We start from the raw sequence: 27059 nt of genomic DNA, 5'->3' as shown, positions 1-27059 counted from the left end.
TCTGAATGTGAGACATGAGGGACACCATTCCTAAAGTTTAAAAGAAATTGTTCTGTATTCTGGCAGGATCTGCTCTGTTTCATGTGCAGAGCGTATGGCCATGTCTGCAACTTGGGAGAGCTCTATTTAACATGTGCGAGGACTCAGTAACATATAGGCATGCTTTTTACAGAGACCTTGTGTTCCCAGATTGGCTTTAGGTTTGCAACCCTAAGCTTCAGTTATGTGTCCTACTAATAATAGGGCTCACCTCCCCAAGCGTACAAGAGACGAGAGAGCTAGCAAGCGAATGGTTTCTAGCGTGGGAGAATCCAAGAGAGAGGGCAAGACTGCAGCCTGGACCAACCAATCCATGGAGAAAACTGCTCACCCACCTGCAGGCTCTGCCATGTTCCTCCTGACACCCCCAAGGATCTCCTACCCACCCCCAATATACCACCCAAGGGACACGTGGGACCCCACAAAGGCACACAGGCACTGGTGTTGAGAGCCAGCTGCATGAGGTGAAGACACAGATCCGCTCCTTAAAGGGAAGGTTTAGAAGTGCATGGCTAAAATCCAACCCAATTATACAATGATTCTTGGCTGAGAATAAGCTAATGGCAGGAGCTCTATAGAATCTCAAGATTTTTCTATGGAAGTCCTACCACCAAACAGCTGTGAAAATAAACCAACGTTCCTTGATGGGCTTCCTCCAAGTGCGGGACCACCCCAAACCCTGCTGTCTTGGGCCACTGTTTATCACAAACACTGCAGTCTACATCCAGAGGACGGATCTCAAGGGGAACTTTCTGTTGATGCTCCTTCCACAACATGGAGATGGGAGACAGGCACACTCAGAGATGACAGCAAATAATGCCACCTTCAACTTTCCAGGCCAGTGATATAAGTGCAGGAACAGGGGCGGGAATTTAGTGGATATTCACTTGGAAGGTGTGTAAAGTCTCTTATTCACAGAACTCCCATCTCCCAAACAGAAATGACAAACCCCAAGCAAAATTCAACACATCTTTTTTATGTACAAATGGGTCAGTTGTACAGAGGGAGTTACTTTTTATAAATATCTGCAGCAAATCCCCTAAAAAAGATGTGAATAAAAACTCTCTCTCAGCACAAAGGGCCTATTCCTTCCCCAAAAGTGTTAAATTCCCGAGAGCCTGTGCTTAGCCGAACACTTGTGGGGCCTCCTGGGAAGAACAGGAGGACTTTGGGACCAAGAGGAGAGCCTTCCCATCTCCCTGGAGAGCGGAGGTGACTTGAAGGTCATCTGTTGCCCAGGACTTGGGAGTGATTAAACTGTTTCTTCCCAAGACTTGCGGTCTTCTTTGTCAAGCTGCTGATTAAGCAGTCTCTCTGTTTCCTGGCAGTGGCTCAGAGGGAGGGAGGAGAGGAACCTACAATCGCGTGAGGAAGTAAAAAACTCTGGGTATTTTGATAAAAAAACACTTGGTAATCACTGTAACCCTGTAAAGCCGATGTATCGAATTCACCAGAGGGAAAATCGTAGATTAGCATTCTGGAAGCTATAAACACAAGCATTTCTTTAGGAAGATCATTACTTAGCACCAACGTCTCTCTCTCTCATAATTTTTCCTTTTCCTCCGAGCCCTTGGCTGTGATCAGCGCTGTCGGACCACAGCTCAGCAGTACTTTTAATCAGTAACACAGCTGGGCTCGAAGGGGAGTGCGGTCACATGCCACAGAACAAACAGCGCGCTCACACCAAACGGCAAGGCTCCTGGGGGCATCCTGGCTGGGGAATCGCAAACGGACCCCCGGCCTCTTCCTGGGGCTGCTCTTTGGCAATCCAGGCTCAGGGGCTTTACTCGAAGCGACGCAGGTGGTTGTACAGCGACTGGACGTAGGTGAAGACACACATGGGGTCCGGCTTGCGGCCCATCACCATCATGTCCTCCACTTCGATGAGGCGCTCACAGTTGGCCAGATTCCTGAAACACACAAGCCCCGTCAGAACGGCAGTCCCAGCCATCAGCCAGCCCCACAGCCGCGACAGGGCCGGTGTCTTGGTACCGGGAACAGAGCTCAGCCTGCAGCCAGAGGTTCCCAAGGACCCATCCCGGGAACAGAGCTCAGCCTGCAGCCAGAGGTTCCCAAGGACCCACCAGCGGGGAATTCAGATAACCCTGGCAGAACTCTTGGAGTCACTGACTCCAATGCAGTGTTTCCCAGACTCCCAGATTTATGAGCCACCTCTACAATTCATGTTTTCATTTAAACAGACTTACTTTATTTAATTTGGGATTTTTTTAGAGACAGGGTCTTGCTCTGTTGCCCAGGCATGAGCAACAGAGCATGAGTACAGTGGTACAATCCTAGCTTACTGTAGCCTTGATCTCCTAGGCCCAAGTGATCCTCACGCCTTGTCTTCCCAAGTAGCTGTGATTCCAGGCACACACCACCGTGCCCAGCTAGTTGTTTGCTTTTTTGTTTTGTTTTGTTTCTGAGACAGTTTTGCTCTTGTTGCCCATGCTGGAGTGCACTGGCACAATCTTGACTCACTGCAACCTCTGCCTCCCGGGTTCAAGCGATTCTCCTGCCTCAGCCTCCCGAGTAGCTGGGATTACAGGTGTCCGCCACCACGCCTGGCTAATTTTTTTTTGTATTTTTAGTAGAGACGAGGTTTCACCATGTTGGCCAGGCTGGTCTCGAACTCCAGACCTCAGGTGATCCACCTGCCCTGGCCTCCCAAAGTGCTGGGATTACAGGCATGAGCCACCACGCCCGGCCCAGCTAGTTTTTTAAAAATAGTTTTGTAGAGATGGGGTCTCACTATGTTACCGAGACTGGTCTTGAACACCTGCCTCAAGCGATCTTCCCACCTCAGCCTCCTGAGTAGCTGTGATTACAGGCACACGTGACCCACAGTACCTGGCATATTGTATTTAAATTTGAAGTGAAACTATATTTAAGCTAAAAAAAAAAAAAAAGTAGGCTGGATGTGGTGGCTCACACCTGTAATCCCAGCACTTTGGGAGGCAGAGGCAGGCGGGTCACCTGAGGTCAGGAGTTCGAGACCAGCCTGACCAATATGGTAAAACCTTGTCTCTACTAAAAATACAAAAATTAGCCAGGCGTAGTGGCACATGCCTGTAGTCCCAGCTACTCAGGAAGCTGAGACAGGAAAATTGCGTGGACCCAAGAGGTGAAGGTATCGTGCCACTGCACTGCAGCCTGGGCGATGGAGTGAAACTCTGTCTCAAAAAAAAAAAAAAAAAAAAAAAAAATCAATAGTATATGGAACACCGAGTTATTAAAATAAATGTAAAACTAATAAAGCAAAAAATAAATTACCCATTTACTTCCTGAAAGTGCTTTTAGACCTTTTTTTTTTTTTTTTTACTGTGATCCAGAGTAAGGAAGATGTTTTTATCATGATTGAGCACATGCTTACATGTATGTGGAAACAAAGTTTCACAGAAATACTTATCTTTACCACTACATATATTTTCTCATGATACTTCATGTTTATTTCTCTCCCGTAGCCCTCCCCAATCCCACCTCTTTAAAATGCTGGTCATGGCCGGGCGTGGTGGCTCACGCCTGTAATCCCAGCACGTTGAGAGGCAGAGGCGGGCAGATCACCTGAGGTCAGGAGTTCGACCAGCCTGGCCAACAAGGTGAAACTCTGTCTCTACCAAAAATACAAAAATTAGCTGGGCATGGTGGCATGCACCTGTGATCCCAGCTACTCGGGAGGCTGAGGCAGGAGAATCGCTTGAACCCGGGAGGCAGAGGTTGCAGTCAGCTGAGATCGCGTCACTGCACTCCAGCCTGGGGGACAAGAGTGAGACTTCGTCTCAAAAAAAAAAAAAAATGCTGGTCATGAAGCACTAAATGGATTTTATAGTCTACTAATAAGTCATATCTGGCAGTTTAAAAGATTGCTTGTCACGCCTGTAATCCCAGCACTTTGGGAGGCCGAGGCGGGCGGATCAGAAGGTCAAGAGATTGAGACCATCCTGGCCAACATAGTGAAACCCCGTCTCTGCTAAAAATACGAAAAATTAGCCAGGCGTGGTGGTGGGCACCTGTAGTTCCAGCTACTCGGGAGGCTGAGGCAGGAGAATCGCTTGAACCTGGGAGGCAGAGGTTGCAGTGAGCCGAGATCGTGCCATCGTGCCACTGCACTCCAGCCTGGGCGACAGAGCGAGACTCCGTCTCAAAAAAAAAAAAAAAAGATTGCTTAAAATCATTGCCGCCCCACCCCCCAGCCCCCCAGGGCCCTCTGCCTCCTGCCCTGGGAAATACTGGTTGAACTTTTGGCTGCACTGGTTTAGACTCGTGTGTACACCGTGGCCTTCCAATGGGGCTCAGAGGGAGGCTGAAGGCCTCGTGGACGTGGGAAGAGGAACATCAAGAGTCAAGACACATCGCCCTGCTCATCTCAGCAGCGGGTCCTGAAATAACAACAGACAGCCTCTGGAATGCCCAGCCCTGCGCCGCCTGCCTCCTCTGACTCTGCTTACAGTATGCCTGGGTCCCCTGGGCACCAGATGGAGCCGGCCTGACATTATCAGGCAGAACTAAAAAGGCAAAAACGATCGCACTTGGCCTGATTGTCAGTGCCCTTCCTTCAGCAGCTGTGTGTACTTTTGTAGTTCCAGGGGTCGCCAGTCTTTTTTTTTTTTTTTTTTCCATCAATAAGCCCATGGCTGTCAGGGTTCAAATCCCAGCTCCATCTCTTCCAAGCCATATATCCGCGGGCAACACACTTCATTTCTCTGGGCCTCAGTTTCTCCATCTGTGAATTATATCCACCTCAAAAGAGTGGTATGAAAATTATAAACCCATGCAAATCAGGTAGAATAGCAAAGGGCACATCGAAAGAGCTAATAAATGTTAAAGATTAGGCCGGGCACAGTGGCTCATGCCTGTCATCCCAGCACTTTGGAAGGCCGTAGCTGGAGGATCACTTGAGCCTGGGAGTTTGAGACCAGCCTGGACAACACAGCAAAACCCCGTCTCTATAAAAAGTTTTAAAAATTAGCCAGGCATGGTGGTGTGCACCTGTAGTCCCAGCTACTCGAGGCTGAGGTGAGAGGATCGCTTGAGGCCAGGAGGTGGAGGCTGCAGTGAGCCCAGATTGCACCACTGCACTCCAGCCTGGGTGACAGAGCCAGACCCTGCCTCGAAAAAACCAAAACCAAAACAAACAAAGAAGTCAGAGATTATTCTTGTTGCCATTTTGATGATCATGCCTTGCTTTAAAGAAGCAGGGTAGATCACAGAGAAGAGGGCTGAATGTGAAATCAAAATAGTCGAGTTCAAACCCCGACTCCTCCAATTGCTTCACTGTTCTGTGCCCATTTCCTTAGCAGAAAATCGCGACACTGGCCGGGCATGGTGGCTCACACCTGTAATCCCGGCACTTTGGGAGGCCGAGGCGGGCGGATCGCCTGAGGCCAGGAGTTCCAAACCAGCCTGACCAACATGGTGAAACCCTGTCTCTACTAAAAATACAAAATTAGCCGGGCATGGTGGTGCATGCCTGAAATCCCAGCTATTTGGGAGACAGGCTGGAGAATCGCTTGAACCCAGGAGGTGGAGGTTGCAGTGAGCCGAGATCGTGCTACTGCACTCCAGCCTGGTGACAGAGAGAGACTCCGTCTCAAAAAAAAAAAAGAAAAATACCAGAATACCACCTCTGCTGTCCCTCCCAGTAGGCCTGTTACGAGGCTATGATTCCACAATGTGTCTTTATGCATCTTGTTCCCCAGAGAGCCCAGCCAGAGGGGAGACCCCAGTGAGTGAGCAAGACTCCTCTGACCCATCCCAGTTTGGCACGACGCACTCAGCACTTTCTACCAGGACTCACGCGGCTGTGTGCTCCAGAGACAAAGACTGTAACATTACCCGCAGGCCCTGCTCTGCTGTGCTGGCTGGATGCCAGGCCTCCTATCAGAAACCAAATGTCAAGGCGAAATGGAGACATCTGTCTTGGATCCCCTCCCCACCTCCTGCTTGGGGTTGTAGCGGGTGGCCTGTAAGTGAATCCAACAGGCTTTGTGGGGTGATGAGTGGGTTTGGCCCAATGAGCAGGCACCCATTCTCCCTGGGACAGGCCAGGGCAGGGCTCGATGTCAGGGAAGTTGGCCCTCTGATGCAAGCAAGCATGCAAAGGTGCTTTGTCAATGATAAAGGATTGAAAATCTGAGTTCAGGCCGGGCACGGTGGCTCACGCCTGTAATCCCAACATTTTAAGAGGCTGAGGTGGGCAGATCATTTGAGGTCAGGAGTTGGAGACCAGCCTGGCCAACATGGTGAAACCCCGTCTCTACTAAAAATACAAAAATTAGCCGGGCATGGTGGCGCATGCCTGTAGTCCCAGCTACTCGGGAGGCTGAGGCAGGAGAATCACTTGAACCCAGGAGGCAGAGGTTGCAGTGAGCCGAGATCATGCCACTGCACTCCAGCCTGGGCGACAGAGTGAGACTCTATCTCAAGGAAAAAAAAAGAAAAGAAAAGAAAATCTGAGTTCAGAGAGGCTGGGGACCTGAGTTCACCTTCCTGAGCGATCATTTCATATCTGGTGCCCTCCTTTCCATCTGCCACACAGCTGGGGCACCTCCACTCCCATACCTGCTATTTGGAGGATCCCAGGTGTGTAGAAACAGGCTCCACACATGCTCACGTTATCAGCACTGACAATGGTGGCCTCAGTGGTGCCACATGTTAAATAGGGACAGCATGAGGACTCTAGGACCTCCAAGCATCCAAACACCCCCATCAGAAGCACCAGTCACCTCTATAAAGGCCCTGCCTCAGCTTGTTCATCTCAGGGTGCAGGGAAAGGGGACCCAATTTCCTCCAAGGACAGCTCAGAACCCTCTGCAGATTCTCTGACCACGAGAAAGTTCTTCTGACATTTCTTATGCTATTTGTGCCTGTGCGTACTTTCTACCTACTGACCCCACAAGGCTACTTATTCTCAGTCTAATTTCTTCCCCCATGCAAGAACCCTTCACATGCCAGAAGAAAACCTTCCTTCCATGTCTTTCTTTGAACTAAATAGCTCTGGTTCCTTAACTGTCCCCACAAAGGATACCCAGGACCCACCTCTCTGAACCAGGTCTTGCCACTCCCTAACCCACTTCATAGGAGGCCCTCAGAATTGCTGGCATTTTCCGGGTGTTGTCCACCCTGTGCAGAAGACAGCAAGCTGACCCCCTCCTCATTCTAGAGGCTGCATTTACCCTCTGATAATGACCCCTGGCCCCTGCCCTGGTGGCAAGTCTTCAAGTCCAGGGTGGCAGTCAGGATGGGAGTGGATGCCATACCCTGTGTCATCCTCCGCTGTCCAGATCGCTGGCTTCCCCAGCAGGCAGCAAGGGCACTGCGCCATCTGGTCCCCACTGTTGTTATTTCTAAGTTGAGTACATGAGAGTGTAGGGGTTCCTAGGGGAGCAGGGAGGGGTCACAATATGCAACACGCAACCACCGTCTCCTGGCTCCTTTTCTTCACCTCTGCCACCTTTGCTCTTCACCCCCTTCTTTTCCTGGGGAGCTCCAAATTCCCCCTCCCATAGGCAGAGACCACTCTCTGTCTTTGAAGCACAGCTCACAGCAGACCCTCAAGGGCACCTGCCTTCCACGGATCACCTGAGGTCAGGAGTTCGTGACCAGCCTGGGTAACATGGCAAAACCCCATCTCTACTAAAAATACAAAAATTAGCTGGGCGCAGTGGCTTACGCCTGTAATCCCAGCACTTTGGGAGGCTGAGGCAAGTAGATCACCTGAGGTCAGGAGTTTGAGACCAGCCTGGCCAACATGGTGAAACTCTGTCTCTACTAGAAATACAAAAGTTAGCCGGGCGTGGTGGCGGGTGCCTGTAATCCCAGCTACTCGGGAGGCTGAGGCAGGAAAATCGCTTGAATCCAGGAAGTGGAAGTTGCAGTGAGCTGAGATTACTCCATTGCACTCCAGCCTCGGCAACAAGAACGAAACTCCATCTCAAAAAAAAAAAAAAAAGCACCTGCCTTCCACCCCAGATTGTCCCCGCAAAGGGAGCACTCTCTCTCAGAGACATGGTGCTAACTTCAATGGCACAGGTTCACCATACCAAATCCAAAATGCGCCAATGAGCATTTCCTTTGAGCATCATGTCTGGCACTCAAAAAGTTTCAGATTTTAGAGCCTTTGGATTTTTTAAATTTGGGATGCTCAACCAGTAAGTATTATATAATGCAAATATTCCAGAATCTAAAATCCAAAACACCTCTGGTCCCAGGCCATTTTGGATAAGGGATATTTGACCTGTGATGGCAAGATTCCTGGAAGCTGCAGACATAGGCTGGACAAAACCCGGGAGACAGGAGAAAAAGAAAGTGATGATCAGCATTGACTTTTATAAAAAATGTTTGAGTCTCCAAATATTAGAAGTCCCAATTGCCTTTTAAATTAAAAAACAAACAAACAAACTCCTTTTGTAAAAATGATACAGGTTTGTTTTAATGATTCAAACAGGCCAAGTGCGGTGGTTCACGCCTGTAATCCCAGCACTTCAGGAGGCTGAGACGGGAGGATCACTTGAGGCCAGGAGTTTGAGACCAGTCTGGCCAACATAGTGAGACCCCGTCTCTAAAAAAAAAAAAAATAGCCAAGTGTGGGGGTGTGTGCCTGTAGTCCCAGCTACTTGGGAGGCCGAGGCAGGAGGATCACTTGAGCTTGGGAGTCTGAGGCTACAGTGAGCTGTGATTGCACCACTGTATTCCAGCCTGGGAGACAAAGTGTGACCTTGTGTCAATCAATCAGTCAATCAATCAATCAATCATTCAAACAGAAAGTTCAAAGGAGAAAGTACAAATCACTTTAAATGCCATTCCATAGCAAGAACCAGAGTTAACATGGGCTGACTACATTTTTTTTTTTTTTGAGATGAGGTCTCACTCTGTTGCCCAGGCTGGAGCGCAGTGGCACCATCTGGGTTCACTGCAATCTCTGCCTTCTGGGCTCAAGCAATCCTCTCACTTCAGCCTCCCAAGTAGCTGGGACCACAGGTGTGCACCACCACACCCAGCTAATTTTTTGTATTTTCTATAAAGTTGAGGTCTTGCCATGTTGCCCAAGCTGGTCTCAAACTCCTAAGCTCAAGCAATCCACCCGCCTTGGCCTCCCAAAGTGCTGGGATTGGATCGCAGGCATGAGCCACTGTGCCCGGCCAATCCTGACTACCATTTTTAAAGTGGCTTTGCTTGTGCCCCGCATCAGTGGGGTGGGGAAAAGGCTGAAAGGGCTTTCTCCTACTCCTGTCTATTGTGAGCTTCAGCTACCACAGGGCTGGCCTGTAAGGGAGCTGGAGGACGGGTTTGGGGGTTATTTTTATTTTTTAAGCCTGCTCTAAATGCAGACCAGGATGCCAGGACTGGGACTACTGCCTCCTATCTGGTTTTAGACAGAGACACATGGGCACTACAAATAGCCTGGAAGCCCCTTCTGCTCCAGCGTAACCCGAGAGCAGGACACATTCCCCGCAGGGCAAGCGGGAAGCCTGGGGCTGCACGTCCTGCACTCCGCCTCTGCAGAGGTGGAGAGGACGGGTGCAGAAGGGTCAGGCGCTTGCCTGACTCAGCCCCTTCCATAAAAGGGGCTGGTCCTCCCTCGTTCCAGACCCTGAACACCTGTCAGGCAAGGGAAGCTCTCTGTGCTGTCAACACCGCATCATTCACACAGATTAGGCCACCAGGAATCTCTGGGACCATAAATTATCAGGTGGGGGTTGGGGGAGGGCAGCACACACCACTTTTACTCCAAAGGTCCCTGGTGCATCCTTGATCCTTGTGCCTTTAAGGCACTTGCTCGGGGAAATGCTTCATTCCTCACGCAAGGTGAACCCTTGGTTTGGGGACCTGTGTCCTCCTTTCCCTTCCAGAAGTTGTCTTTGTCAGACCCCAGGCTCCTCTCATCCCACCCTGCCTGCCCCCAAGCTGCCTTTCTTAGACCTGTGGTCCTGCTGCCTGCACGACCCTGGGTGGCTTTAGCAGCACGCGTGCGTCTGCTCAGCCTTTGCCGCAAACCTCAGGAATATCGGTGAGGACACTGACAGCTAGTATCCTCAGGCAGCTGTCCCTGAGCTTTCCCGCCAGCTCTTCTCACCAGCCTATTGTCCAAGAAAGGAGGTGATCCAAGCTGTCGTCCTCCCCAGAGGCCCCAGGCAGGCGAGCCAGTCTTCCCAGCCCTCTCCCCCTAGTACCTGCGAGATCATCTTATGGATGAGTCATGAGGGGAGGCCTCTTCCCAGGCTCTGAGCAAACTCCCCCGACCCCCCGCACGGGCCTGCGGTGGACGCCCCTCCCCACGCCCTCGAGTCAGCAGAAAAGCAAGAACTCATCTCAGCGGCTTCATCAGACCCATCCTCTCTGCCCCTCTCCACAGCTGGAGCAGGCCCAGGCCACCGGGAGGCGGGGCCCACGTTTTTACCCTGCTGTGTGCTCCGGGAAGGCAGAAGGCAAAACCTGGACCAGCCTCCGCCGCTGCCTCCCCATCACCCCACCAAGCTGGGAATAGAAGAAACATCTGTTTGGAGTCTAGAAGCTCCCTGAACTCAAACCTCATGCTGGGGAAGCACAGCCCGGAATTGCTCTGGCTCTGGCTGCCAAGGGGAGCTGTGTTCCCTGCAGGCTGGGGCACGAGGCCACCACCCCATGGCCCAGGGCATCCCTCTCCCTGCCACAGCCTAGCCTGGTCTAGGGCGGAGGGTGACCAAGGTGACCAGGGCATAAGCGGGCATCACTGGACTTAGACAACAAAGAACCCTGCAAGACAGTGTGGCCTCACCCTGGGGTGGGTGTGGGGGTGACCTCGCCACTGGAGTGGGTGCTAGGATGACCTCGCCGCTGGGGTGGGTGCTGGAGTGACCTCGCCGCTGGGGCGGGTGCTAGAGTGACCTCGCCGCTGGGGTGGGTGCTGGGATGATCTGGCCGCTGGTGTGGGTGCTAGAGTGACCTCGCCACTGGGGTGGGTGCTAGGATGATCTTGCTGCTGGGGTGGGTGCTAGAGTGACCTTGCCGCTGGGGTGGGTGCTAGGATGATCTTGCTGCTGGGGTGGGTGCTGGAGTGACCTTGCCGCTGGGGTGGGTGCTGGGGGTATCCACCCCGATACCCTGACCCTGTGTCCTCTGACAGTCTGACTGATGGTTGCCACGTCTGGGCTTCGGCAGCTGGGCCCCATCCTCATGAGCTGCCCGCTCCCTGCACCACCCATTCCCCTTGGCTCCACCTCACTGTCGTCTGGATCCAGTTGTACAACACGCTCGTCCAGAGCTGTTTCTGCAATTAGGATGACAGCTAACCCCAAGCAGCCAAGACAGAAAGGCTTTTAAAGTATACAAGGGGTTCTTGTGACCCCAGGGGGCTGAGTCCAAGCGCGTCATCCAAGGCAACATAACAGGGCTGATACCGATATTCCAAAAAGTCAGGCTGAGGAGCTCAGAGCCAGTCTCGATTCTGTCCTCGGAGTGAGAGTTGTCTCAGGTCAAAGTGAGACTTACAATACCAAGTGCAGGTTACAAGACCCACTGGCTCTGGTTCCTTCCCTGGCCAGGCTCGGGGGCCGGGGTGGTGGGCCAGGGCTGGGACTGGGGCCAGGGCCGGGACTGGGGCCAGGGCCAGGTGGTTTGTGGTTGGGCTGGGAAAGGAATGAGGAAGGCAGGTGAGGCCTGGGGTGAGACTGCTTTAACCCAACAAGCCCATGAGGACCACTTTTTTTTTTTTTTTTTAAGAGACTGAGTCTCACTCTGCCACCCAGGCTGGAGTGCAGTGGCGCGATCGCGGCTCACTGCAACCTCCATCTCTTGGGTTCTAACAATTCTCCTGCCTCAGCCTCCTGAGTAGCTGGGACTCCAGGCGCCTACCACTATGCCTGGCTAATTTTTTGTATTTTAGTAGAGACAGGGTTTCACCGTGTTGGCCAAGCGGGTCTCGAACTCCTGAGCTCAGGCAATCCACCCGCCTCGGCCTCCCAAAGTGCTAGGATTACAGGTGGGAGCCACCGCGCCCGGCGAAGGACCACTCTTAAATGTGGGCACTGAGGACTCAGACCAGAAACAAACATGGTCAGTTGTAGACCGACGTCAGAGGCTGACAACACCAGGCACAAAGGCAGGGAGAGAATAACAAACGCGCCCTCCAGAAGACTCTGCTTTGGGGACGGCCTTAGTTCTCTCTGAGCTTCAGAGAGCTTAGCGTCGGGCAGCTCCGAACACCACTCATCTGTGCCCTGCTCCCTGCCCTGGGGGCCAGGATGAACCACAGCGACGGCTCCCGGCCCTCTGTCTTCAGATTGGGTTCAGTCACCAAGAGGCCCTGGCGTGAGGCAGGAGAGGAGTGAGGTTGGGACACTTATCCACAGCTCCCTCCCTGCCAGGTCGCAGCGAGCTGACTGCAACCATTTGCCCAAAGCGCAGCTCTTATCAGACAGCCCTCCCCACCCAGGCCACGGGCTGGGATCCACCGTGCTGCTGTTATCCCGAGGCTGCTGCATGAGGCCTGACTCACGACCTCATTCCTGCTCACGCCTTTGTAAAGGGCCCCTTTATTAAACTCTCCTCGCCCAGTTCTTGACTGTGCCCCCCGTCCCTCGCTGGAGCCCTGGCAGACAGACCTGACTTTGCCAACTCTCCTGAGGCCCTCGGCCAAAAACCAATCCCAAACTGGCTTTCCAGGTGCCTCCTGACCCCAGAGCCACCCCCAAATCTTCACCCTAGAGGTGGGACCTAAGAAGCTAGGCAATTTTACAGTAAATGCTAGAATACCATTTGGGAAGGAAAATCTTATTGGAAGCAAAAATCTCCTTTCAAGTGGCCCAGGTCGTATCCAGTTTCTTGCTAACTGGCAGCTGTGGCTCATGCAAGCAACGGCATCTCTCCCTCAGTCCAGAGAGGACAGATTCAGAGCTTTGGGGGATCCTGTCCTGCTGCCCTTCATGCCTGGTCTGTGGCTGGTCTCCCAGAGTGCACCTCAGAAGCTGGGCACCCAGCAAAGAGGGCAGGTCCCCAGGAACAGAGTCCCCCTCCACCACTGAGTGCTGTGTGACTCTGAGAAAATCCCTCTCCAGGCCTCAGTCTTCCCATCTGCACAAGAGGTACACAGACCACATGGCCCCAGGGTCCTTCAGCTTTGCAGACAGCGGCTCCACATCCCACTGGCCCCCATGCCCCACCTGGGGAAGAAGTTGGGCTCAGGGACTGGGCTGGGGCTGGTAGCCAGCAGAAGCCACCATACTCACTCAGCCATGGTGAAGGCCAGCTCGAAGTTCTTCTGTCGCTGCGTGGGGCTCAGGGAGTTGTAGTCGAAGGCGTCGGGGAAGAAGGAGTGTACCAGGGCGCAGAAGGCCATGCCGTCGCTCCAGCTGGAGGAGAAGTTCTGCAGGTCCACGTGCTGCAACAGGGTGAGTGGGGTCAGTGCGGGAGGGCAGCTAGGCACCCACTCGGAAGGCATAATTACTGTGGTTCCTGCCCCTTAACCCCAGCCTCAGTGGGCTCCTGCCCAGGCGGGACAACAAGGACAGGGGCGACGCTTGGTCAAGCTTTTGGCTGGGGGTCCCAGCAGCCAGAGGGGAGCCGGGGCTCACCTGGTAGCCCAGCGTCTTGCTGCGGCACCACTCGAGCAGGATCTGCTTGATGCTGCTGGCGCTGGCCACACCGAAGCTCTGCGACCGCTTCAGCCTGGCCCGGGCCTCGCCTTTCCCCCTGTGGAGAGATGGCAGGCCTGCTGCGGGGGCCCCTCCAGCTGCCATCTCCCAGTGCGGGTCTGGGGCAGGGGAGGCCGTCCCTGCACCACCAGGGAGGGTGCCCCCACCTTCTCTGCTCACCCAGGGGAGATGCTGGCGGCACACATGGGCTCAGCTGTGCCCACGTCCACGGCACGGCCCATATACCAGCGACACAGTCTCCTTTGAGGGTATGTGGCAGGACTGTCCACACCCCTACAGCCCTCCAGATCCCCTGTTTATTCCCCACCCAGGAAGCAGGGGTCACTTGGGAATCCTGAGACAGAAGACCTTGGCTCACATGGCCCTAGGCCCCTGCCTTCTGCCTGGAACACCTTTCCTGGTTCCTTTCTCCCACCCGTCCTTCTGAGCTCCCCTCTTAATGGGGTGCCTCCTTCCCCGATGCTTTTTCCTAGCCAGGAGGGATGAGTTCCTCTTCTGGGCCCCAAGGACAGTCCCTAATGGCCTAGACCAGGTTGTTTGGGGTGAGTGGGGACACGTCCTGGGTCGGTCCCTCTCACTAGAGTCGAGCAGGGACTGGCTGTCATCTTCATTATCCCACAAGGCCTGGGCCACACTCTGCACACAGCAGGCATCAATACCATGCACTGACACGAGGACTGGCTGAATATACAAAGGTGAGCTGGAGCCCGAGGAGCCGTTTCTCGATACCTAGCAGCGGGCTGGAGGCCACTCGTCCCCGTGGCATCACCTTTGGTCCTCGGGCAAGACCAACCCCATGCTGGGGCTCCCAGCTCTGGCCAGGAGTCCCAGTCCCCATCCAGTCCCCGGTCATGCCCAGAAACTAAAGGAGGCACAACCCCTGGGGAATGTGGGTGTGAGGGCAGCCTGGCAGCACCAGAGACAGGACAGGGGGCCTCGGGAATGGAGGAGGAAAGAGGGGCTCTCAACAGGACTTCCTAGCTCCCCGCCTCACAGCCGTCTTTCCCCAACAACTGGGGTCCCCTGTCCCCCCAACCTGCCCTGTGGCCCAGCCCTAACTCTGTGCCTTGCCCAAGAGATCTTGTCTTGGGCAACAGCACCCTGGGGAACAGGACAGGGCTGAACCTTGCTCTGCTGCACCCACCCAACCCCCGTCCAGGTCTGGGCACACCGTGGGGCAGGGCCTGTCTGTGAGTGAGCATCCGTACTTGCCGGCCGCCGTTTCCTGCTCCCACTTCTCAAACAATGCCTTCCGGGCCTGCGCCTCCGAGGTGCGGGGCAGCGTCTGCGACCTCACCAGCTCCCTGCGACGCTCCCCCTGCCGATGGACCTGAGTTATGGCTGGCGGCTGCGGGGACACGGGCGACTGGGGTGGTGTCACCAGCGGTGGGCTGAGGAAAGAATCGCTGAGTTGGGACCTGGGCCCAGGAGCCATCACTAGCTCACCAGGCTTCAAGGTCTCCATTGCACTGAGTGTGGACAAGGCAGCCTGCACCGTGATGAGCGCTCAGAGAGGAGGCCCCCTTGCTCCGGTCCCTAGCTGGTTTGGCAGGTTTTCTGAATTGTGCCGGCTGGAGGGACTGGCCAATAGGCTCAACTCAGGAGACGCTGGGTCCCGATCTGGACATAACCACCCCTTTGCAGGTGTCAAAGCCTGGGGAGGACAGAGAGACCCCCTCCTCAGGCAGGAGGTGTGCTCAGAACCAGCCCCGGAGGGACCAGGCCTCCTGCCTCCACCACCATGAGATAAGACCCCCTTTGTTTTCCCCAGAACGGTTTGCCAGAAAGTCACAATTCTCCTTTTATTATTAAAGAAAAAAAAAAAGCCAAGCCTGCTACCCTACCCCCACCCCCAATCACAGTCCCGCTGGCTGGAGGTGGGGAGGCCTGTGCCACAGGGAAGGCCCCGCTCACCTGCCCCTGCTCGCAGCCTGTGGGCAGGAAGTTCCAGGCTCTGAGGGACCCCAGCTGGCTGGGACAGAAGAAGACAAAGCTCCTGTCCTCTCCCTCCTGCCGGCTGAGAGGCCTCCTCCAATATTTTTTTATTTTTTATTTTTTAATTTATTATTTTTTTTTTGTAGACAGAGTCTCACTCTGTTGCCTAGGCTGGAGTGCAGTGGCACCATCTCGGCTCACTGCAACCTCCACTTCTCGGGTTCAAGCGATTCTCCTGCCTCAGTGTCCCAAGTAGCTGGGATTACAGGCACCCACCACCATGCCCAGCTAATTTTTGTATTTTTAGTGGAGACGGCGTTTCGCCATGTTGGCCAGGCTGGTCTTGAACTCTTGACCTCAGGTGATCCACCCGCCTCAACCTCCCAAAGTGCTGGGATTACAGGTGTGAGCCACCGCGCCCGGCCACTCCTCCAATCTTTTGACTGACTTGAAGAGTCCACAAAGAAACCAGCCTGTGACCATATTTCTCCAAATGAAACTCTCCACCGAGGCCCACCGCCTCACTCCCCCTGCTCAGACCTTCCCCCCAACCCTGCCGTCCAGTGCTCCCGAGATCCAGCCCCGAGCCTTCTGTGGAGGCACCAACCCCAGGGCCAACCCTGGGCGGCCTGCGTCCAAAGCAGAGAGGACACCTGGGGCACAGCGACCCCACAGGAACACGGGCCCTGACTCACCTGTCGCTGTGTTTGCTTGCTGTCACTGCCCCGTAGCCAGAGCTCGACACAGACCGCATGAAAGAGGAATTCTTCTCTGCAGAACAGAGAGAGGGAGAGAAGTAACCAACCCTGGCCCCAGGGAGGGCCCGTCACAGACTCCCTTCCTCTGACCCGGCCCTGCCTTATTTACCCGGCATCACTACATGGATGAGCTAACCTTCTGGGCTAAGCTGGCCCTGCCCCAGCAGACAGTGGAGGAGAAAGGAGGATGGGCACACACAGCAACAACATCAAAGAGGTCTTTTCAACTGTCCCTGCCCTGCTCTTGAGAGCACAGAGCCCAGGGCCCATGCCGTGCCATGTATCCAGCGAACACTGCTCCCAAACCCTCTCTATAGAGGCCCACACGGCTTCCCCCAGGACATACCACGGAGGCCTGACCACAGGCCCAAGTCAGGCCTGGGGCCTTGAGGGAGGGAGGGGACAGTGCCCAACGTGCACGGCAAGAGGCCACCTTCCAACTGTAATAAAAGCCACGGTCGCCCCCACCAGGGGATGATGCTATTTCACAGCATCTCTGGGCAGGAGCCTGGGAGGACAGGCTAAGGGAAGGGGCTGACATGGCAGACAGAGGCAGGGCTGGGCTTAGCCCCTCGTTTTCCATGTCACCCACTGACGCCCACTCCCCAGCTCCGGCCTTCCCTCTCCCATCCCAAGGGGAGGTCTACCCCAAGGCCACGCTCTCCAGCTCATACCGCTAGGACTGGGAGTCCAGGGCGTGGTGACCTCGCTGGGGCTTGGGTTGAGGCCCCCCAAGGTGGCAGCAGACGTGGGTGATAGAGCCGCAGCTGAGGTCTCCCCAGAGAACCTGTCAGAGACTCGGGTGATGGCCGTGACTGGCTGGTGGGGCAGCCGCAAGGAGAGGCTCACGGGACGAGGCCTGGGGGGATCTGGTGCTGAGAAGTTTTGGGCAATCTCAGGGGGTCCATCGCCTGGACCTGGAACATGTGACCAGCATGGTGGGTGGTCAGCTGTGGCAGCCACAGGGGCCTGAGACCTCCCAGGAGGGCTGTAGCCTTCCTGGGCCCTCCTCCCACCTCCTCTAGGATGGCCTCTCTGACTGCTCCAGCCTCCCTGACCTCCCCTACCAGGGATATCTTACTGCTCCAACCAGAGTGGATTTTCCCCAACTTCCCCTCATGGCCAGCTTAATAAATACTAGTTGGCTCCTCAGCCTCTACTTGCTTTCCTCTAGAAACAGGAGGGCTCACTACCTCCTGAGATCTCCCAACTTCCCTCTGTGTTTTACAAGTTCTACTGAATGACGCTGCTCTCCTGTCAGCCTCTCTCCCTGCTGGGGTTCAGGATAGAGTCCCCCCGACGCCAGGCCAAGGGCCGGCCTGACACAGATAGCTGACCAAGACCTTACTTAACCCCCAAACCTACCCAGCCACCCCTCCTCTGCCCTCAGCCCTACCTGCCCCCGGCTGGTGCCCATTTTCCATGATGCACGAGTTTGAGGTCTTTCTCATCTCCAACTCACTGGCCTCGTCGTGATCCAAACTCTACAGAGACACAAATGTCACCGAGACCCCATCAGCTAGGGCCAGCTGCCCACCCCCAAAAGCTGCCCACCCCCAAATCCCCTCCTGTTCTGGCAAAACACCAATCATGTTGAGAGAAAACAGCCCCCAGGAAGCAAGTGATGGGCCAAGTCACACAACAAAAGCTGGAATGGCCCCACTCCAACTGCTGAGCCCCTGAGATCCTGGGAGGCAAACACCTCCACTGGGCTCCTCCCAGAGTCCCAAAAAGCTGAGGACAGAAGTCAAGATTGAGGGTTCCAATGACATTAGGCCACCTCACCCTTTCCCCCAGGCTGGACCAGATGATGGGGTCAGGAGTGCCTGGCCCCCTGCCCCTCTCAGCCGCGCCAGGTCGGCATGGCTACCGGTGCAGGGGCAGCAGGAACCAGTGGCACCAGGTCCTTCCGGGCCAACGATGAGCCATAGAGTCCTGGTCACGATGAGGTCTTTGCGTGAGAGGCGGGGACACAAGATTTACCCGGCTATGCAGAGTGCAAGCGCCTGATCAGCTCCGTGCGACTCATCCATCCAGGCTGGACAGTAGTAGTGGATGGGGCAGGTGGGGGCAGACAAGACAGCCAAGGCCAAGAGCCAGTGGGGAGCCTGGGATCCAGGCTGTGCTGCCACCCACCCATGTGACCTGGGCCACATCAGTTCCCCTCGGGGTCTGTTTCCCTGTTTGAGAAACGGGAGCACCCTAGGCAAGTGCCACTCGGCATCTACCAAACATCCAGCCCTTTTTCTGGGCACACCACTTATAGCAACTGTCCTCCCAGGTAGGTGCTGCCAGAGCCATTTGACAGATGGGACCCAGGGACTCCAAGAGGGCATGTGCCCTGCTCAAGGTTATACAGCGAAAAACAGCTGGGACGTGTGGCCAGGGGAGAAGTCCTCAACCTTGGTCCTGCCCTCCTCACAGCGAGGGCGTGTGAAGGGCTGAGAGTGTCTGTGGGGCTGGTGGGGGCTCCACCACGAGCCCAGGACGAGCGGCTTGAGAGGTCGGCTGTGCCTCTCCCAGATGCCCCCTGGTCTACAAGGTTCCCAGGCAAATGATGATGCATCCCTGGCCCCAGATGGCTCAGCTCCTCTTGCAACCCCAGATGGCTCAGCTCCTCTTGCAACCAGTGTGGGAGGTGCCACCCTGCCGTGGGGGAATCAGTCTGTTAGGGGAGCCAGGCTGGTGAACAGAGGGGGCCGTGCCAGGATAAGGATGCCTCACACAGGCTTCATCCGATCCAGTGGGGCAAGGAAGGCTTCTCAGAGGCAGGGGTGCCTAAGCCACATCCAGAGTGAGCCCGGTGGATGAGCAAGGGAGGGCATGCCCAGCAGAGTGATTAGTGTCTGCTTTTGCAGAGAGACATCAAGGCACAGGTATCCTGATCATGCGCGTCCAGGACACAGGCAGATGGAGAAGTGCCCTGCCGCCCAAGCTGCTGGCCCTGGGTACTTGACGCCTTAGACAAGAAGGAGCCCAAGGTCCTCGGCTCTGTGTTTCAGGAACACCCTTCAGAAGATGCCAGAGAGTGGAGACCAGATGGCAAGACACTTCACTAGTCCTGGGCAGGAACCTGGGGAGGGGAGATGGGGCACTGGGAGGACCACGGGCAAGAAGGACTCAGAGCTTTGGGGAAAAGGGATCGGGCCGGGAGACTGGGTGGACATGGAAGAGGAAGGGTGCCAAACCTCTCCCAAGCCCAGACTTGGTGGGCCAGGGCAGGTTTAGGGGGTAAACGAGGGTTTCAGGTGGGACATGTTGAAGGCCTGGGGCACCTGGAGCATCAGGGAGCTGAGGAGGTAGCTGGATTTTTGAGTCTGGAGTTTAAGAGAAAAGAAGGATGAACATGGGAAAACAGGAGTCAGGGGCATCCACTGGGCTCCTGGAAGCCCAGCAGAGGAAGAGCAGCTTAGGGCCCCTGGGATGAGGCCCCCACATTTCAGGAAGCAACAGAGCAGTCTGCAGAGAATGAGGAGCAGCCAGAGACGTAGGAGGAGCCCCTAAAGAATGGTGAGAGAGCCAAGGCCAGAAGGAAGGGAGTCAAGAAGCCAGGCACAGGGCCGGGCGCGGTGGCTCACGCCTGTCATCCTAGCACTTTGGGAGGCCGAGGCGGGTGGATCACCTGAGGTCACGAGTTCAAGACCAGCCTGGCCAATGTGGTGAAACCCCATCTCTATTAAAAATACAGAAATTAGCTAGGCATGGTAGTGGATGCCTGTAGTCCCAGCTACTCAGGAGGCTGAGGCACGAGAATCGCTTAAACCCAGGAGATGGAGGTTGCAGTGAGCCAAGATTGCACCACTGCACTCCAGCCTGGGCAACAGAGCGAGACTCTGTCTCAAAAAAAAAAAAAGAAGCCAGGTGCGTCCAAAGGCAGCCTGGGGTTGAGGAAAAGGTGAAGAGGAAATCCAACCAGGCATCCATTGGGTTCAGCAAAAGAAGAGGTCATGGGTGATCAGAAGCATGGGGTGGGGGACAGGAGGTCGGGGGACAGGAGATGGCTTAGCGGAGAGGTCCCAGAGAAATGAAGACAGCACAGTAACTTTAGCCCTGAGCGGAGCCGGGGGAAAGGGTCTGAGGGGTTTTTCCAGAAGGAAGAGGCAAGACCACATTTATAGGCTGAGAAAGGTGAGGGGACCATCTGCAGAGTGGGGTCACTGCAGAGCTCCCAGCAGATAGGACCCAGAGCCTGGGAAGAGCCAGCCTCGGAGAGGAGGCGACCCCTCAGCTCTTGATTCAAGAGTGGGAGGAGAAGAGCCCAGGCCCATTCTCGGAAACGCAAGAAAAGCACAGGGCGTCTCCCAGCGCGCAGAGCAGAATGGGTGTCCCTAGAGCCACGCTGTGGCCGTGTAGACCATGTCGGCAGGGGGAGGAGAACCAGCCAGTCCAGCTGGAACCCCGGCCCCCACGGTCACCAGGCTCTGGGGTCTCTGTGCCCCCTCACCCACCCTGCTCTCGTCTGACAGGTTCCACAGGTCCAGGCGGGGCCCTGGGGGGAAAGGCCAAGGGTGGAACCATTTTCCCAGGAAATATGTATCTCTATGGGTGGGTGGGGGGGTCCTCCACAGATGCCTGTCCCTGCACGTTGCAGCCCCCTCAACAACCCCCATGATGCCCCAGGGGACCAGGTGCTACACCAGAATGGGAGTAAGTTCTATTCTGGTTAGATCCCTGCTAAGGGTTCTCCGGCAAAGGGAGGAGGGGAAGGGGCTGGGCTAATGCAGGCTGGGGTGTGGGGCTGAGCCCAGACTCCCAAGCTCCCCTGCCCCACGACTAGAAGGACTCCTCACCTGGGGAAAGGGCTCTGCCCATGCCTTAGGTCAAGGTGCAAGGGGCTGTTCTGAGACCACCCTCCAACCCATCATCACACAGATGGGGAAAGCAAGACACGGGGCGGGGGAAGGGGAGCCCTAAATCCCACACCATGGCTAAAGGTAGTGGCAGAGCCAAAGTACGGGACTCGGGTCTCCCACCCCAATCCAGGGCTCTGTCCACAAAGTGCTCTGGCCTTCTAGGGGGCAGAGAGGACAACTCAAGGCAAAGTTGTCTTCCAGGACCTGGGTCAGTATGAGCCCCGGCCCCACGGGATCTGTCTTAGCCAATGAGTGTGAGGAAAAGGCGGAGGACTGGGGTCACCACCCAGCGGGACCTTCACAGAACTCAGAGCTCTTCAACCAAAGGGCTGGGCTGGAATGAGCTGTCCCCGCAGAGTCCCCAGTGGGCAACTGCTGTCCTTTGATGGGGGCAGCCTGCTGCCGTCATGCAGAAGGAAACCAGGGAGGGGCCTCGGTATGCTGGGACCGGGGCAGAAATCGCTGGAGAGCCTGAGGCTGGGGACAGGTCCTGTTGAGCTGGCCTGGTACCCCCCAAGATTCCCCAGCTTGGCTTTGTTTTGAGAAGGGGGAGGTGCCCCATGAAGGAGCCCAGGCCTGAGAGACTCACGGGAAAGGCGGAAGGGTGATGAGCTAAGTCTGATTTCAGGGACCTTCTTATTGGCAAAGCTTTTAAACATTTTTGTAGGGGAAGGAAGAATATTTCAGGCCTTCTGGGTGCTGCCTGATCTGCACGGGCCCATCCATGGGGACGAGGCCCACGCAGGGTCAGAGCCCCATCCTAAGACAGTTTACACTGCTGACCCGGCCCTTCTCCACTCACACCACCGTTTGAAAGGACTTAATTCAAACTTCTCCCTAAAGCATTTAACTCTCTTATCGCACAGTGTGTCTGGGAAAGGAAGGCAGATAAGGCGAGTCTGGCTTCTTTCATGGTCGGGCCTCTGACATGGGGCTCCTGGCAGCTGTTCCTGGGGCCTCCGCTGCCTCGGGCATAGGGACCCAGTGGCTCCAGCTCAGCTGAGGATGACATTTCCAGGCCACAGCTCTGGCCCAACCTGCTGGGGCCTGGGCCTGGCCTCAGGCTGCCACCATCCACCCCAGGCCCCAGGCTGGCTCCCAGCTCCCTGCTCCCAGCCAGACAGGATTACTTGATCAACCCTTCCTATATTGAGTTCAGGGGACATTCACATATTGGAGACAATCTACCTCCAATCCTTCAGTCCCCAGTTTGAAAGCAACTGGGTCTCTAAATGTCATTGCTTGTTACAGAGGGGCAGTGTGACACCAACCTCTACAATGCCAGGTAGTACAGCCATCCCTGGCTCATGTGGATGGGATGAGACTGTCCCACCCAGACCCCCACTACACAGACACAAAGTCTGAGAGGTCAGACACCCAGCAGCCTGGTGTGTGGCTGTGACTCTCTGTCCGTGGTCCACATTCCAGTCTCACCCTGAGCCCTGGCTCCTTGTATGTGACCAAGCTCTTGATCACATAGTGCTGGTCACAGCACACGAGCCAGAGCATGTGGATGGCGCCACACAGTCCCTCCTCTCGATGCTGGACACTGGCCTGGAGGCTGTGACAATGCTCCTGAGACGGAGGACAGCAAGAGAGATGGGGATTGGTGCTTCTGGGGTCAGCCCAGCGGCAGCTGCCTCAGGCCCCAGGAGCCAGGGCTCAAGGGGTGCAGAGTCTCTAATCCAACTGGGGACCATAGCCATGCTCCACCCACAGTGCTCAGCTACCCTTGCTGCTCACACCCCTGGGTGCCTGGGTCTCCATCCTCACTCTCCAACAGGCCGATGCATCCTCGCTGACCCCAGCCTCTTCTTCCAGGAGGGCTCCCTCTCTGGTTTGCTAAGAGTGCACCCTCCGGTCCTCCTCACTCCCTGGCAGTTCCCCGGTCTGGTTTTTATTTCCTTCGGACTCTTTGCTTCTGCCCAGAGAGCTCCCTAATCTCCAGGCTTGCTCCCTCTCTGGAGCACCAGATCCATGAATCCACCTGCTCTGGGACAGCTTCACCTGGAGTTCCCATAGTCCCCCTCACATTCAGCACGACCTGGGTGGAACCCAGCATCTCCGCCCAGATCTGTGACCCAGCAGTCCCCCAAGTCAGGGCTCCCCTCTGAGACTACTGCATCTGCTCATTCCCCCTCCGAAACCCTGTCCAAGGCAGCCCCTCTACACATGGCCCATGGCCCAGTTCAGACCTTTCCTTTCTCCTTGGACCATCACAATTAAGTTACCCACCTCCAGCCACCCTCCACCTTCCATCCACCCCTAAGAGGACTTGCCAGACACAAAGAAGACCCTCATCCTGAGCTTCACCCACCAACCCCTAACCTAGAGGACCAGCTTGGTGCTAGTGAACAATGGCTAATCTCCATTGACAAAAATCACGACTGGAGAGAATTTCTCTCTCTCTCTCTCTCCCTTTCTCTCTCTCTCTCTCTCTCTCTGTGTGTACACACACATCTACATGTATATGTGACTCTGACATTATTTTTTTTTAAATTTGGACAGCTGCTGCTATGAGCAGACAAATAGCAAATGCATGTTCAAATAAAACCTCAGAAACAAGCGATGACACAGTTGATGAGGCACGTGTGAGCTCACAGTGGTGATTTTAGACCCTGGTCATGTCGAGTGTCATGTTCATAAGAAAGACTTAAGTGTATCCACATTTCCAGACGCTTCACACGGAGCACTGGGACACTCCCGGGTTCTGCCACCATGACATGTTTAAGAACTTCTTACAGGCCGGACAAAGCCCAGCTCCTCTGCCCAGCACACTAGGGGCATTCGCCACTGCCCACTCCACTTGCATACCTCGAGGCTGCACTCACCAGTGAGTACTTTCAGCCTTTCTGAGGCTTCCTGCGCAGCCCCCACCCCACCCCCATCTGCACCAGTAGCAGCAAGCCCCAGGCCCCCAGCACAAAGCCTTGCTAGGATACCCACTGAGAAGGGGCTAACTACTGTGTTTGGAGCAAAACATCTCTGGCTGCCCAAACTTGGTCTGGGGCCATCTCCCACCCTCGATGGGACCTCCAGGGGGAAGGCCCAATCTGATACCCTCCTCCAGGCCCCCTGAGGTCCAGCCCAGCCCACAGCGGGAAATCTGAGAGCCCCACGGATTGCACCAAGGAGGGAGCAGGTGCAGGCTACACAGCCCCAGATCCTGGGAACCCAACCCGAGAGCACATGCCTGATCAGGATGGAAAATCCCACCCAAGGGCCACTGCACACACCATGGAAACATTCTAACCGCTCTGGGTGGCCCATGCGCAAGGTAGTGACTGGTCCACGTTGGCCTCCGCCCCATCCCCACGTGGTGTGGGCCTCTGGCTAGTCACTGACCCGAGGAATCTAGACACGGCTCAAGGCGAGTTTCCACCTCTCTCCCTTCACGGTAAGGGATTTGCTCCCTGCGATGGAGAGTTCCCAAAAGCCGCTGCTGATCGCGTCCCCCTCGGCCCCCCTCCCCACCCATCCAGGGGCCTGAGTTCTCAATCTGGGTTAATCAATAACCGGAGTCGTCAGGCCTCAGTGAAGCGGCAACGCAGGGGAGCGTGAATGGAGGGTGGGGGGCAGGCAGGGGTGTTGACCATTCCAACATGCCCCGCGTGGCTCCAGGCAGTGCTGAACAGTCAGGGGCCGGACTTCGGTGCCCAAGCCGTTGGTGTCATGGGACAGAGTAGAGAGGGAGGCAGGACTCTGAGCAAACAGAGCCTGGCTCTAAAAAAGGGCGGAGGACCAAGACAGGTGCAGCTGGCAGGCTAAGCGGTCCTCCCCCCGCCCTCTCCAACTCCGGAGGGGAGGCGGGACCCCCATCACCTAGTCTGAGCGGCCCGTGAAGGCCCCAACCCCGCAGACGCGCGCAGACGCAGGCAGTCAGGGAGAAGGGGCGGCACCCGGTTCGGAGCCCCACTCCCTGGCGCCAGCGCACGCGCTCCCCCGGGCTCACCTGGCCGCGGCCGGACAGCGAGAAGGTGGCGTGGCTGGCGAAGCGTGCGCTGCCCAGGCGGGGCGCGCGGTCGGGAACCCCGGGCGCGGGCGGGGGGCTGGGCGTGCCGGGAGTGCCGGGCACCGGGGACATCCCGCTGGCCAAGCCCAGCGCCTCCACCTGGCGCGTCAGGCGCTCGAGCTGCGCCTGCAGCCGCTGGTTGTCCCGCTGCAGGTCGGCCACCGTGCGCGCCAGGGGGCCGGCCAGGCGCATCGCCTCTGCCACCCGCCGCTCCACGCCGCGCTGCAGCCCCTGCATGTCCTCGTGCAGCGCGCGCACCGCACCCTCCAGCGCCGCCTCGTAGCGGCCCAGCGCCTCGCGCACAGTGCGCGCCTCCTGGGCGTCGGGGGCCGGCTCCATGGCCCAGAGGAGCGCGCGGGTCGAGAGCGGGCCAGGCGGACAGAAGATCCGAGCTCCGCAGCTCGGGGCCGCGACTGGCCGTCCGCGGCTGGCTTCGCTCGAGGGGCGGCCGGGGAGGCGGGCGCGGGGCGGGGCCTTGGGGGCGGAGCCGGGGACGACTCCGGGACACCCCCCTGTCCTGAAGCCCAGCGGGTCGGTGCGGAGGGAGAGCTCGCCCAGCCTCTCCCCTCCCCGGCTCTTGACTGAGCCCTGCGACCCCGGAGGAGCGGCGTGCGGCCTGCGGGAGGGGCTGCGGGCCCACCCGAAAAAGGCCCTGGCCCCCCTGGACCGTAGAGAGCACACCCGGGCTGACGCGTTCGTTCGGGGCTCTCACCCGCAAGGCCCAGGTTCCGCCGGGGGCGGAGACTCCCGCGCTAATGGGGACACCTACAGCTCCCAGAGCTGCCGCCCTCCTCCGCGGAGCCCTCCCTATGCAGCGGCCACGGCTCTCGCAGGCACACGCTCACCTGTGGGACCTTCGCCTGGAATTTCTTGCATCTGTTCTAAGACCTCAGGGAGGAGACAGGTGTTGAGGTCCCCTCCCTGACTCTGCGACTATGCGCTCTCCCCTCCCAGTCCTACTCTGTAGAGCAAGATCTTCGTGCCCTTCCCACTAGTGGTCGGTAGAGGCTCCCGACCCACCAAAGGACCTCCGTTAGGAGATCCTGGAGAGGCTAAGGGCAGACAGGGAAAGAAGGCTGTGCTAGAGCTGAATCTCCAAATCCTGGAATGGGCGGCTTTGCGACTAATCGCCCCCTCCCCCAATGAGAGTCTCAGTCACTGGCCTCTACCCGCAGGCCAGGGGTCCTACCCCTATTCGTTCTCAATGCTCTTCATGGCTGAACCCAGATAGTTCCCCCTTCCAAATGCACACCCCAAACCATCACCAGAATAGGGAAGAAGGGAAACAGGTGTTGCTTTAGGACGATGGGATGATGGGCAAAGCTAACTCTAAGTTTTCACTATATCATAAAGCTAATTTAAAATAAAAATGAGAACATATCCTCCTTTGTGCAAAAAAACTTTTCCTAATTGGCCTTCTTTTTCCCAAGCCTGGCCTGCCTGAAAGAGGCCCAGAGGCTGGGCAGGCACAGCCAGCTGACCTGCAGGAAGGAGAAGTCTGAAAGGCTTGTTCATATCGTGTTCTGCTCCCAAGGTTGTTTGGAGCCCACAAACCCTCCTGGACTGGCCATCATTGCCCCAAAGGAACTGGAGCAGCCTGACAGATGCTAAATGCTGGTTCTCTCCCCCGCCCCCAGCCCCAAGGGGACAGGAAGGAACGCCGGGTTACCTAATCCAAGCAGCCTTCCAGCAATTATTTCATGAAAAAGTCGAATGCCAAAAGGCGTGCGTGCTGCATGTATGTGTGAGCATGTGTGTGCGTTCCAAGTAGCCATCTGGACAGGGTGAACCAAACTGCTCCCCGAATGCTTTCTCCAGGTGGAATCTTTAG

At 56.2% G+C, this 27059-nt stretch overlaps 1 protein-coding gene across 3 annotated transcripts; it reads right to left on the bottom strand.

Annotated features, from left to right (window-relative positions):
- Positions 1–999: 999 nt before the first annotated feature.
- Positions 1000–26197, bottom strand: SMTNL2 (smoothelin like 2). 3 transcript variants are annotated; one of them, XM_054536003.1, is made up of 8 exons: positions 26074–26197; positions 17760–17847; positions 17038–17280; positions 16301–16376; positions 14879–15061; positions 13590–13707; positions 13245–13396; positions 1000–1949 (listed from the first exon to the last, which is right to left on the bottom strand). In XM_054536003.1, exons 2-8 carry the CDS (start codon positions 17812–17814, stop codon positions 1823–1825), a joined length of 954 nt encoding a protein of 317 aa, XP_054391978.1. In that variant the 5' UTR covers positions 17815–17847; positions 26074–26197; the 3' UTR covers positions 1000–1822. The 3 variants fall into 3 exon arrangements, with proteins under 3 accessions (XP_054391978.1, XP_002826916.2, XP_054391977.1); XM_002826870.5 differs by lacking the exon at positions 26074–26197 and adding an exon at positions 25169–25664; XM_054536002.1 differs by lacking the exons at positions 17038–17280; positions 26074–26197 and adding an exon at positions 25169–25664.
- Positions 26198–27059: the final 862 nt, after the last annotated feature.

This window comes from Pongo abelii, chromosome 19 (assembly GCF_028885655.2).
Source record: "Pongo abelii isolate AG06213 chromosome 19, NHGRI_mPonAbe1-v2.0_pri, whole genome shotgun sequence".
In the NCBI taxonomy this organism is placed as follows: domain Eukaryota; kingdom Metazoa; phylum Chordata; class Mammalia; order Primates; family Hominidae; genus Pongo; species Pongo abelii.
The sequence above is the reverse complement of the archived record's forward strand: the minus strand, read 5'-3'. Positions and strand labels throughout refer to the sequence as shown.

What these genes read in the sequence shown, in the direction of transcription:
- SMTNL2 (XM_002826870.5), bottom strand. Translation starts at nt 25,567, where the DNA reads ATGGAGCCGGCCCCCGACGCCCAGGAGGCGCGCACTGTGCGCGAGGCG. An exon ending in TGGGCACCAGCCGGGGGCAG is followed by an intron (nt 17,281 to 17,759) that starts GTAGGGCTGAGG and finishes CACATGTTCCAG; the next exon opens with GTCCAGGCGATGGACCCCCT. An exon ending in GCAAGCAAACACAGCGACAG is followed by an intron (nt 15,062 to 16,300) that starts GTGAGTCAGGGC and finishes TTCTTTCCTCAG; the next exon opens with CCCACCGCTGGTGACACCAC.